Here is a 13,709-nt window from a genome sequence, read left to right as displayed (position 1 = left end):
TCCTGTCTCTTGCCTTCACTCCATCCTTAGCTGTAGCACAACTTTGGCATAGCTTAGACTCCACCTCTGGTTTTCTGACCATGAATGCTGCATAATTTGAGGTTTCCCAATTCTGATTTCTTGACTTTGGGCTGTCCCTGATGGTGATCCTGGCTTTAGAATCATAGAATAGAATCATAGAATGGTTAGAGTTGGAAGGGACCTTAAAGATCATCGAGTTCCAACCCCCCTGCCATGGGCAGGGACACCTCCACTAGAGCAGGTTGCTCAAAGCCCCATCCAGCCTGGCCTTAAATACTTCCAGGGATGGGGCATCCACAACTTCCCTGGGCAACCTGTTCCAGTGCTTCACCACCCTCACTGTAAAGAATTTCCTCCTAATATCTAATCTTAATCTCCCCTCTTCCAATCTAAAACCATTACCCCTTGTCCTGTCACTACATTTCCTGACAAAGAGTCCCTCTCTGGCTCTCCTGTAGGCTCCCTTCAGATATTGGCAGGCTGCTATGAGGTCTCCCCGGAGCCTTCTCTTCTCCAGGCTGAACAACCCCAGCTCTCTCAGCCTGTCCTCATAGGAGAGGTGCTCCATCCCTCTGATCATCTTCGTGGCCCTCTGCTGGACCTGTTCCAACAGGCCCATGTCCTTCCTGTGTTGAGGACTCCAAAGCTCAGTACTCCAGGACACAGTATTCCAGATGGGGTCTCACGAGCGCAGAGTAGAGGGGCAGAATCACCTCCTGCGACCTGCTGGCCACACTTCTCTTGATGCAGCCCAGGATGCGGTTGGCTTTCTGGGCTGCCAGTGCACATTACCGGCTCATGTTGAGCTTCTCATAACAATCATGACTGGCCTTGTCTCAGTAGTAACACCCTAGATAGTCTTTTCTGCTCTAACACCTGCTGTAAGGGCAGAAAACCACAGATGGAGGCAGCAGGACCCAGGATGTACAATAGGTAGGAGAGAGCTGGGTCTTACCAACAATGCAGATGAGTGTTCTCTTAAACATATTTGAAAATCCAGGGAAATCTACAGGAACTCCTAATGGAGTACCCCCAGGATTACCCAAAAGTAGACAGGTAGCAAATTTATGCTACTAACTGTTCTTGGGTCTGCTCCTAAAAAAGCTTTAGGTGGAGCTTAAACACTTCTGCCTTGGATCAGCTCTGAATTCTCACCACTCCTGCCCCTCATGGCCTGTACTACTGACAAGTACATCGCTGAGCACAGGTCTGGGAGATTACACTAAGTTCTTTCTTACCTGGAACATCATTAAGGGTTGAATTTTGAAATAAAACATCGTTTTGTATTTTTACAAAAGACAAGAATCCAATATGAGCTCCTAAAAGTTTTTCTGCAGCCCAACGCAACATGAGACTGCCTGAAGAGCAGAGCAGTAAGAAGGTGGGAAAGGGTGGTTTTACCCACATACTTATTTCTAGTTAGATCATACTTTATTGCAGAGTGATGTGCATCTGTACAAATATGTTTTAAAGAGCGTAAGGAAACAGACATTAAAATGATTCAAAGGCTGGAGAATATGCCAGATTGAAAGGACTTCAAAGAGCTCCATCTGTTTAGTTTATCAAAAAAAGTTCAAGCGTTGGCTTGAAGTAGGGTAAAAGTCCTTCTACAAGGAAAAGCTACTGGTTACAGAAGAGTTTAATAAGCTAACAGGGGAAGATTTAAATGATGGAAGCTAATGCTAGAGGTATTTCAGACAGGAGACAAGGTTTCATCTTTTCATGGTATAGGGGATTAATCATGAGAAAATTATCAGGGAAGCGACGAACTTTTCATTTTTTATAACCCCAAAGGAAGTCTGGATACCTTCATGGAAGATATATTTTAGCCAAATTCTAGTTCCTGAGATGAAGACTGGGAGAACTGTGAGAAACAAGAGGGCCCAAGAAATCCAGGAAGCCAGACTACGTGATGCAATGGCCCACTCTGGATTCAATTCTGTGAATCATCACCAGAAATTTAAACTGAATTCTGAGGGAGGAACATGGTGATACATGAGCCAAAACCCCCTCAGTTATGTTAGCAGATCCCAGATATAGTATACAGAGTGGGAGGTCAGGAAACGCATCTCGTTATTTATAAATTAAATGAATCACTTCAGCTTCCAAAATATCAAGCTCGTCACTGCCAGGCTTAGCAGAGAGGCCAGATCATGGGTTCTGAGTCTTTTCTACAAGAGATGGAGTACATAGGCCACTCGGAAACCTACCCTGACACTCCGTTTGCTCTGGAGTTAAATTAAAGTCTTCTGGAGCAGGAAAAAAAGAATAATGTGGCGACTTTCACAAATCATTGAATAAACATTTTTTGTTGCTGTTTAAAAACAACTGATGTGGTAAATACCAATACTTGAACTAAATACTCGTATGCTTTAAACGATGTATATTGGAACTTTCAGTTTTTCAATTTTTACAAAATCTTTGACTCATGACCTACACAGGCAAAAACAAAAGTTAAATTTTTCTAGGACTTGAGAATTTGTGAAATGAACCTGAGAATTTGTCTTGGGATTTGAGAATATTCAAAAAACCGACTGGACAACATCCTGAGCAAATGCTCCAGCTGACTTTGCCTTGAGGGGTTGGACTAGATGGTCTCCAGAAGTCCCTTCCAACCTCAACAATTCTGTAATTCTATGAATTCGACTTATTTGCATGGAACTCGCCTTGTCATTCATGAGTTGATTGTTCAGTGGAGTCCATGTGCTCATCTTGGTCTGTAGCTTGAGGCCATCCATGTTTCTAGGAGGTGCAAATGCCATAGATAGGGGAGGTGGTGGGTCCTCTGGTGTCTTCTCAGCACTAGTGGCTACAACAACTGAACAGAACAAAGACCAACGTTATCTCTGTGCTACTCCCTCACAGTATGTTAGTGAAAAGCAAATAATTTTAAGGAGGAATCCAAGGATTTCATAGCATAGCAATTATACAAGTAAAATTAGCTGAAAGTCAGTTAGGGTAAGGCCTTTTATTTTATGTACCCACAGTAACAGGAAAGGCCAGATTTTCTGATGGAACCCTGGTGCGCTAATGTGATATAAATACTTAAGAATTAAGCAAGCCTTTCCCATCACAATTGTTATTGAATATGCCTTTGATTTTTGCTGCATGAACAACCACAACAGGGTATTTGCAGCAAGCTAGAAAGTTCACAAAACTTCTTTTTCCTGTTGTTGGCACTAAAGATTGCAGATAACTTGTGCATCAACTTAAGTGACACGAGCAAGGTTTTTACTGATTTTGATGGGTATATAATGCCAAGTCTCAAAGGGCCAGTTTGTTTCTATAACACTTAACTGAAAGAATGAAATCCAAATGGTTCAGAATTGACTGAAATCTCTCATGGTCCTGTGTGAGGCAGATTGGTTTTGATGGTCTGGACTGACTCTGCTGCTCTTTTAAACAAAAATTCCTGTGTGAAGTAAACAGGACATTTCACAAAATTTTCCTTTCCCTTTTGTGACATCAAATAACTGGACCACGTTCAGACAAAGCCATTCCTTCATCAAGTTTTTTTCCCAAACATAGCAAAAGCCTTTTTTCCTTCATCTTGTATCCCGCAGCTGGATTCAGCAGGATAGTGTCATTGCTTACCCCAGGCATCCAGTTTCCAGACTGGAGGCTTAAGCTACAGCAGCCTTAAAACCAAGTAATTTCTTTACCACATTAAAAAATATCTCAGTTCCCTGCATATAGTTATAAGGCAATTTTTCTGTAAACATTTCAGATTGCTTTAAAGCTTCACGGCGGCAAGATGAATAATAGGACTTTGGGAACAAAAGAAAAGGCAACTCCACTAAGTAACTCTGAATTGTTTGTCAGCTTACCCTGAACCCAAGCACCTCAAAAACCACCCAGAAAATGGACCTTTCCAGCTACTACAGCTCTGGCATGAAAGCCCAGTCCCCCGTTCCTTACCCGGACAAAATTCCTGTTTATATCAATGGAAGACTAATCTTCAAAACCCACTGCAGGATCTGTCTGGGCACATCACCTTTTTTGATTCGTTTTTCCTCCCTTTCTTTCCTAAGTTACTATGGAATCAAAGAAGTATAAAGAAAAAAAAAAAAAGAAAAATCTGTTATATCTTGCTCTCTGTATCTGGTGATGGTCTGTGGTTAGGAAATAAGTTCATTACAAGAGTCTGAGATCTTTTTCTCTTTTTTTTTTTTGCAAAAGATCTTTAAATAACTTATTGTCTGCACACTGAAATTTTAACTTCCCACAGAGGAGCCACTGAAAGCTAAAAGAATTCCTAAGCTTTCAAAGCCTCACATCCTGTAGTTGGCCAATGTTGGAGGCTTCTTGTGCAACTGAGTAGGTGCACTTGGGATATGCGTTATGATGGGATCGCTTACTGGGTTGTTTTGTTTTGTTTTGTTTTTATGCAAGGCCCCTGCCCTTTCCAATGCACAGAAATACAACATTACAAGGTACAGAAACCGCTCCACTGCCAAAAAAACAGGTTCAGGCAACCATGTCCTGTTTTTCAGGGACAACCTTCTCCATTAGTCACAAAACCATCAGTTGTCACTGGAGCACACTCCCAGCCCTGGATTCATGTTCCAGTTTCCCTACGCAGACACTGGTTTCTTGGGGCTGGAGGAGCTGCGTTCACAGAGCACATCCACAAGCTGGTGTGTTAACAGCTAATAGCCCAGAGAGACAGTCACGCCTCCAGACCCTCTTGTGGTCCTAAAAATATGGCTCACAGCAGAAGTCATATGCCATAAAACCACCTGAATTGCACTTGATGTTTGAGCACAATGTGTAAACAGGGCTGCATCAGGCAAAAAGGTGGGCATATTACATATTTTAACTTTGTACGTGATGCGCCAGGCTACCATCCCTCCCTCGCTGCCCCTTTGCTAGCACAGTCACACACCACCCTCCCCTCTGCTCCTCACCCCCGCAGCTACACTCAAAATCGCGATGAGGGGAGGGAGGCAACCCCAATTCCAACCTCAGCGGCACACGTTTACGGGATGAATTCTTTGGTGAAGTCAGGACTGTGCAGTGTCACTTCAGAGCACGTGTTTCCCTTGGTTGCCCAGAATAACATTCCAGAGATTGCTCCAGCTTGTTCTTCACGTATCCTGGGATGAAATTCATCAAGCTCGGCTGATCTGAAAACATTCAACCAGCAAGAGAAGCAGGATGAGGTTAACCAGAAATCAAGCTTTAAATATATATAAGGAAAATGCTGGTTCACTACCCAGAGAAGAAAAGCTATTGACACATGACGCTAAAAAAATATCTAATATCTTTCTCCTAGGAAAAATAAAAAGGCAATGCAGGAGCAGGTGGCAGGCATAATAAATATCAGTGCAAAAGAGATTTGGGGGAAAGACCGAGTTTTAGGAGTATATACAGTGTTTTCAAACTGGTTGTGTTTGATTAACTTTACGCCAAGTTGGTCAGAGATCTCCAGCTGTTTCAAAGCAGTTATCGTACACGGTTTGCAGAGAGCAGGTGAGCCTGGCAGAGCACAAATATTAAAAAAGAGCAAAACTGCCTGAGTTAATGCTGCCAGAGAGTACCTAGAAATGGTTCACAGTTTGAATGAAAGGATATAGTGAGTGGAGATCCAAGAAATTTGTGCTTTTTGAGATGTATGAAGAAGACATACATTAATTTCCCGGGGCAGGAACGACGAATGGCGTTGTCTAACAGCAAGATAATTTTAAGACTGCTCAAAATCCTGCTGAAGCCAATGGAAATACTTTCACTGATATCAGTACAAGTTGGGTCAAGCCCTGGGTTTAAAGAAATGTGATTGCATTTAAGAAAGATTAACAACACATAATGATCATATCATATTAACTAAGGACATTGGAATCATTTCCTTTAGCTGGGTTAATCTCCGCTTAACCCTCTGGGATGGCATTCCAGAGGTTTGTGCAAACCATACTCAAAACAAGTCCTTTAAGAGCAGACCCGCTTTATTAATGTTTTTGACCACATCTCTCTAACAGTAAGCCTTTGTGGTTCAACAGAGCCCGGTGCACTCAGAGGTTTAAGGATGCATTTTTGCAGAGAAAGAGCCTAATCACATTGATCCATGTGACGGCAATGTCAGAATCGAGGAGTTCAGTTGCAAATAAACAGAATTTAACGGAATCAATCTCAAGCTCAGACAGGAAAGTAATTTTTATTGTAAATTATTCTATCGACAATAAAGAGCGTGATGATTGATGCTATGGAAGAAATGCTTTAAACAGCAGTAACAGAAAAACAATCTAGAATGTAGGCCAAAGTATAGGGCACTCAAAATGGAAAAATTCAAGAGGATAGCTCTGGGTGGAAAAGATAACGTGAAACAGATCCTCATATGTAGGAGGACACCTAGAGAGATGGCAGGAGGAGGAGGGCAGGAGGCTAAGTGCACATTTGCAATGATTTACAACAAGGAGGCCAATACTGCTCTTCTCCTTTCCCTCTAGCTAGCTCTTACCCATGAGCTGCAAAGCATTGATATCACCCAGGCCTTCCCCATTTGTCACCTGCACTTTGCACAGTGACACCGTGTCCTCAGTTAACACGTCTGCTCTGATGGCATGGACCCCTCCAGGGATGGGGCAGCCACAGCTTCTCTGGGAAACCTGGGCCAGGCTCTCACCACCCTCACAGCAAAGAACTTCTTCCCCACATCTCATCTCAATCTCCCCTTTTTCATTTTAAACCATTCCCCCTTGTCCTATCAGTACTTGCCCTTGTAAAAAGTCCCTCGCCAGCTTTCTTGTAGGCCTCCTTCAGATACCAGAATGCCTCTATAAGGTCTCTCCGGAGTCTTGTCTTCTCCAGGCTGAACAACCCCAACTCTCTCAGTCTGTCCTCATAAGAGGGGTGCTCCAGCCCTCGGATCATCTTTGTGGCCTCCTCTGGACCCACTCCAAAAGGTCCATGTCCTTCTAGTTCCAACCCCCCTGCCGTGGATAGGGACACCTCCCACCACACCAGGCTGCTCCAAGCGCCCTCCAATCTGGCCTTGAACCCCTCCAGGGATGGGGCAGCCACAGTTTCTCTGGGCAACCTGTTGTGCATCTCTGTGCACAAGAACCCAAGGTTTGAGTACCCCTATGATCGCCTTTATGCCAGGCAGTGAATAACAAACCCTGCATTCCTCACTGCTCCATGTTGCCCACCAGGGCATTGGTATCTCCATATACCATCCCAGAGGTGATATTCTCCAATGACCAACAGACCCCCAATCCCTTGTGCTCCTCCACACCATTGCCCCCTACCAATGCCCTTGATGTGCTGCTTTAACTTCCATACCCATTCTCTTAATAACCACGGCTCAAAGCTGCATCAGAGGAGGTTCAGACTAGGTAATAGGAAGCATTGCTTTACTGAGAGGGTGGTCAAACACTGGAGTGGGCTTCCTCGAGGGGCAGTCGATGCCTCAAGCCTGTCAGTGTTTAAGCGGCATTTGGACAACGACCTTAATAATATGCTTTAACTTTTGGTCAGCCCCGAAGTAGTCAGGCAGTTGGACTAGATGATTGTTGTGGGTCCCTTCCAACTGAAATATCCTATCCTATCCTATCCTATCCTATCCTTATTCCCTTTATCCCACAACACCACTCAGCTCCAAAGAACCAGTACCTTCTTTCGTCTCCAATAAACCCAGCGACCTCCCCTCCCTGGTGGTGTCAATACCTGACTGCTCTCCTCTGTCCACATTAGAGATGTTCTCCAGGATTTGCTCAGAGCAACAGAGCTCTAACTCCCACCCTTGCTCTGTCTCAGTGTCCTTGTGTCCTGCAGGCCCAACGTCCTCCCAGGAGCTATGCATCACAGCACTGCATAGTCCCAGTTACATTACACCAAGGGGAACTGGTCAGTATTGATCCTGACCACTTTTTCTCTCCTAAATAAAACAACAGCAAGGTCCTTTTTATCCCCAGAGAATAAAGCATTTCCTTTTCTACCCCAAGCCTCGCTGGATTTATATTCTGTCATGCAGTTAGATGATCCATGATGCTCTTACCTCAAAGTCCACCAGAACCTCCCTAGTCCTGCAGCACATACAGTTACACTGCTCAGCATCCTCATCTCCTGTGATGCCCTGATGGCTCTCCCTGCCCCACTTTATAAGTCAGTAGCGAACCCCAGCTGCTCAGAACTTGCGTCAATAGATATTAGTGCTTTTTCCACCCATTTATCCTCTTTGCATGATGTCTTTATGCCCTGTCCCTTTGAGCATTTATATTTCTAAGTGCACTCACACACTGAAATCTCTCCTGGGATTTCAGAGGCAACACCAATCCCCTCTGTCACCAGGCCTGGCAGTGCTGGCATATGGGCAACCCCAGGCCCTTTGTGCCTCAGTGTCCCCCACCATCACATTCATACTTTCTCCATGGGGTACATCAGAGACCCTCTCTCCTCACAGCATGGGCACACTGGGGTCTTCCATCTTCCCGTCAGACTCCTTCCCTGCATCCTATTGAATCCATTACCCCCTCCACATACCCTATGGAGTTTGTACTCCCCTCTCTTTCCACTCTCCCTCTGTGTCCCACTGCGTTTGTATCCCCCTCCCCATGCCACACTGCGTTTGTCCCCCCCAATGCCCCGCTCTTGAGTTGTTTAGCTCTCATAAGTAAGTTTTAATTAGAATAAATTACTTAGGGTTATAATACGGTGTGATTTATGCCATTTGCCTAGCTTTACTTAGCATGACTAGATAGGTTTGCGGAAACCTTTAGGCCACAATAGAGTTAATTTTCCTAGTAATTTTCCTAGCAGCTGGTACAGTGCTGTGTTTAGTCTTTTAGTATGAGGTAAATCTTGATAACACACTGATGTTTTCATAGTGTTTTTCCCTAAGCCTGGGACTTTTCAGTTCCCCATGTTTTGCCAGCGAGCGCAGGTGCACAAGGAGCGTAAAGCAGAAGATAAGGAGGCGACAACCCTCAGCAGAGGCTGTAAATCAACGAGACAGGAGCAGCCAACAGCCGGCCTGTCTGGACACAGAAAAAGAATCCAAGAAGGTCTTAGAAGACCCCAGACCAAAAAAAATCACCACTGGACTAAACGCGATGTCTTTAACACCAACGCATGTGCCCCATTGCGGTTGTAACCCTTCCCCACGCACCCCCCGCCCACCCTCGTGTGCCCAGGGGATCCGTCCACCCTCGTGTCCCCTCAGACCCCGGTCACCCCCAGTGCCGGGCCGGGCCGCCCCTCACCTTCCTCCTCCTCCCCGCCCGCGGGCGGCGCGGCCTACTCCTCCCGCAAGGCCGCTTCCCGTCGCTATGGCAACCGCTTCCCGCGGCCCCCCGGGGAGGCCGCCAGCCAATCACATCCCACCAGCGCAGGGGGGAGATGGAGGTTCCGCTCTACCTAGCAACCTGTTCGGCGCGTTCTGATTGGCTCGTGGGCTCCGGCAGGGCGAGGGGCGGGGCGCGGCAGGGCGTGACGGCGCGGAGGGGGCGGGGCGGGCGCTGCGGCGGGAGGAGGAGGCGCGGCCGCTGCCTGCGCCGCCACCTGAGGGAAGGAGCCGGCTGGGAGCGGCGGGACGCGGCGCTGAGGTAACGGCGGGGGGACCCGGGCACCGGGCGGCGCGGAGTGGGGCGGAGTGTGAAAACGGGCAGGGGTTTTCTATCAGGGATGCCGTTCTTTCAGCCCCGCAGCGGCCGCTTCGGTCGCCAAGGGCAGAGACACCCGCTCCCGGAGACGGCGCTGTGGGGGGCGGCCATGGAGCGTCCTCTGGGCGGGGGAGCGAGGGGAGCGGAGGGTTAAGTCACCGGCTCCGCTGCGGCGGGCGAGAGAAGGAGAGGGGATGCTCGTCCTGTCCTTCGCTGAACGACATGGAGGTCCTGGATCCACCCCTTCTCCTTCAGCAGCGCCTCGGGGCCGGGAGATGCTGCTCCCGGCCGTTCTCGCTCCCCCTTTTCCCTGCCGGTGGGAGCCAGCAGGAGGGGATGATGCTCGTCCCCAAGCTTTTCCCCTCCCTTGCCATTAGGGACCCAAAGGGAGGGGGGTGCGAGTCCCAGGTGCTCTGCCCCCTTTCCAGAGGAGAGGGCTGTTGGTCCATGTGCATCCTCCCATCCTTTTCTCCTTGCTGTGTAGGGGCCCAAAAGGAAAGGGGGATCCACTGCCCCCTATTCCCCCCAACAGTGCGCTGGGGAGCTGGGGAGCTCCCCAGCTGGGAGTGGGGGTGCCATCCACACCTCCCCCCCACTTTTTGTCTTGCAGTGCATTGGGGACCCAAGAGGTTGCTGGTCCCACGCTTGCCTCCTTTCTCCTTGCAGCGCAGTAGCGGTGACCCAGGAGGAAAGGGATGCCGGTCCCATGCACACCTCCCTCGCCCTTTTCCCTTTGCAGCACACCAGGGACCCAAAGGGATGCTGACTCTATCCACGCACACTCTCCTTTTCCTTTTGCAATGGATGCAGTGGAGACCCAGGGGGAAGGGGTGCTAATCTTACGTGCTTATATCCATCCTTTTCCTTTGCAATGTGGCAGGAATCCAAGAGGATGCTAGTCCCGTGTGTGCGCTTCTTCCTTTCGCCTTTAAAAGACAGAGAGGATTCAAGGGGAAGGGGATGCTGGTTCAGCCTGCACCCTACCTCCTCTCCCGATCTAAGGGGTGATAGCTGGCTCCCCCTCCAGTTCCTTTAGCTTGCCGTGAAATACGAACTCAGACGGAGGGAGATGCTGGACCTGTCCCTCTGTGTACATGGAGAATCTCCCTAGAAAGGGTTTCTGCCTTTCCGTCCTCCCTGCGGGGAGCAGAGCAGGGACTGTCGTGGTGTCAGTGTGTGAAAGGAGAGGAGAAGAAGAGATCCTCAGCGTCTTTCTTCATTCTGCCCTGTAGTACAGTGAGAAGCGTGGAAGAGTGTAGCATGTGCCCTCTTTCCTCCGTGGTCTCCTAAAATGAAATAGAGGATGTGGGGAATTATAGCGTGGTTCTCCCTTAATAAATAACAGAACTGGAATGGGGGAGTACAGCACTGGAGTTTCTTTCCCACTGACTAATTAAAGGGGAGTTGGGAGAATAATGTATTCTCCTTTTGTGCCTTTATGTGGGTGGGATGGGTTGGGGAAACGCTGCCAGTGCTTGTATGCAATGAATGAGTTCCTTTCGTTTCTTGGTGATCAGAATTGGGTGGGGAATGACTAAGGTGACATCTCCTTGTTTTCTCACTTGTCAAGGAGGAGTCTAGTTTGTTTTATCACCTCATTTCTCTAGGACAGATAGCCATGAATTAATCCACCTACATGCTTTCTTTCTGAAGTCTGATGGCTTTTTTCTCATTGCCCTTTTAGTAACTTTGAAATTTATTTGAGAAAAAAATTTCCCTTTTGGGAGTCTACTCTTTCATTTCATAATTTTTACTCTTTCCAATAGTCGTCTATGCATGTCTTAATTTATCCTTTACAGCAGGAATTGCATGAACTTCTTATTATCATAAATCATGCATAAATCTGTAACCACACTAACAAACTAGCTGTTTCCCACCCCTTTTGCCCACAGGTTTTTTTTGCAGTGCCTTGGGGTAGGTGGGTAGTTATCCCCTCCTCCTCTTTTATCCCCAGTGTCATCGAAAGTGTTTTGTTTTGTTTTCATACACATATAAAAATAACCACAACATTTCATATGTAGAGGCTTAACAAAGACTATACAGAACTGGATCTGTGGTAAGAAACTATCTTGACACTAAAGATTGCTTATTACAGCATTCATCTGTCTACACCAATTAATAGGTTATCTATATGCTCGTTTGCAAAACTTCCGTCTCCTTTCGCAATGATATGGTTGTCTTTTTTCTTAATTTCACCTAGATTTTTTTTTTTTTTTTTTGATGAAAGGGTACTGTGTGACCAAGCTATATAATTTGACATTCTTTTCTGGCCCTATTAAATACATTCTTCTTTTCCTTTATGATACTATATAGTAATAAGATCTCAAGCATAACATGGAGAAGTCCTGAAAGAACATGATGAACTTTTTTTTCTGCTTTTTGCAGAGTTAAAACTTTTCATGGCTTGTTGAGTCTGGGGTTTTTTGCATGTTTTTTTTTCGGTTTGAGGTTGTGAGGAAGTTGTGAGGATGGGTGGATTTGTTTGGAGTCTCTACTTTGAATGTCATTAATATGATGATTGGTGTGAAGTGTTCTTGGACTTTTTCCCAAGACTCTAGATCCTGACCTGGATTTGCCCAATGTTTGTGCTTCCAACTTTAACACAATGCCTGGTGTGAATACTCTTCATCTTATGTTGCTTCTGAAGCTCTCGTATGAAGCATTATCTGCTGATTGCTGCTGGAATGGCACCTGAATTACAGGGAACGTGCTAAAAAGTCAATCGCTAATCCACACTACAAGTTGACTTCGCTGAAGTTGTTGAATAAAGTCTTTTGGAGTTGGTGGCCAAAGTGTTTGGGGGGGGGAAAGAAAAAACATTGCTTGAAGCCAAGTGTTTTGGAGATGACAATGAACTGAAAAAGCTTCTTTTCCTGAGCTTAGGAAACTATTAGTAAAATGTCAAAATCAAAAGGATAGATTGAAAGAGGATTAGGCACCTTGTACAAAACTAGGTAGGAATTGATTTTTGTCTCTCTGTAACTTGTAATCCTCTGGTCAGGATGTGAGTCTATGCGGAAACCTTTAGGGTTAAGTAGCGCTGGCCTGGAAGATGGGATAGTTCAAGTCTTTGGGTTTTTTGGTTTTTGGGTTTTTTTGAAAGAGGCAGCAAATTCTTGAAAAATAAGTCTGAGAAATGGCTTCCTTAGATCAGAAGGACTTGGCTTTTCAGGGCCACGTGAACTTGAAATTGGGCTGAAATCAGGTGTGGTTAGATGTAGTGTGTCTTAAACATTGGGGCTAACTTTTATCTTTTAAATTCAGTGTGTTGACTGCTCTTCTTGCTTGTTTCAGAATATAAGCAAGACACTGTGATTTGAGCTGTGTTGGTTGGTTCTACCACCTAGCTTAAGGTGTAGATAATTCTCTTTTCTGCTTTTTTATGTCATGTTTAATTTTCCCCAGGTTTGGAACAGTTTTACGATTTGTGTTCTTTTCTTTCTGTGCTTCAGTGCTGCTTCAAGCATGGATTCCCCATCAGTAGCTGTGAGAGAGCCAGCAGCTTGTGAAAGCAAGTTGTCAATGAACTTAATTTAACATGGTTATGTTTAGCATCTCGGGCTTTTTCCTCTTTGCATGTTTGTTTTTACCACCAGCTACAGCCAAAACCATTACCGCACATGATCTTGAAGAGAAGCACAGAATTGTTTAGGCTGGAAAGAAACTCTCAAGATTATCAAGTCCAACCCACAAAGTATGTGAGGGTTTAAAGAAGTATATGGTATTTAATTTTTCTGACCATAAGATGGGCCTATGTAAACAAAAGGGTGCATACGTAACTTTTTTGATCGGCTGATACCAGCAGAAGTTTGGTAATTAATTCGTTGCGTTAGGGAGAAAGGAAAAACTTTTTCCCTCTCTGATGTGTAGAATTTATTTCCCTTCCTGAATATCTAAGGAAAAACCTTACTCTCAAGATTGGAAGTCTGTTGAAATTTGTGATTGCCTACTCCTGGGAATATCCATGGAATACTTGGGGGTTTTCTGGTTCAAACAGAATTTCTAAATTTCTGTTACCTTTTTTTAACCATAATTTTTTAAAAAGCAGTTATTTAGAGACTGAATTTTGCAAATTGCGTTGCTGTAAGACAA

General features: G+C 45.7%; 1 protein-coding gene across 2 annotated transcripts in view; it reads right to left on the bottom strand.

Moving 5' to 3' along the window:
* FBXO16 (F-box protein 16) overlaps positions 1-9,400 on the bottom strand; it is a 33,177-nt gene extending 23,777 nt beyond the window's left edge. The window contains exons 1-3 of one of the 2 annotated variants that reach the window (XM_074153778.1): positions 9,219-9,400; positions 4,985-5,147; positions 2,688-2,839 (exon numbers count right to left, since the gene is read on the bottom strand). In XM_074153778.1, the coding sequence (XP_074009879.1) occupies positions 2,688-2,783 (96 nt within the window). In that variant the 5' untranslated portion in view covers positions 2,784-2,839; positions 4,985-5,147; positions 9,219-9,400. Of the gene's footprint in view, positions 1-2,687; positions 2,840-4,984; positions 5,148-9,218 lie in introns of those variants that run through there. The other variant, XM_074153779.1, reaches the window with a different exon arrangement.
* Positions 9,401-13,709: the final 4,309 nt, after the last annotated feature.

Source organism: Numenius arquata, chromosome 9 (genome assembly GCF_964106895.1).
Source record: "Numenius arquata chromosome 9, bNumArq3.hap1.1, whole genome shotgun sequence".
In the NCBI taxonomy this organism is placed as follows: domain Eukaryota; kingdom Metazoa; phylum Chordata; class Aves; order Charadriiformes; family Scolopacidae; genus Numenius; species Numenius arquata.
The sequence above is the reverse complement of the archived record's forward strand: the minus strand, read 5'-3'. Positions and strand labels throughout refer to the sequence as shown.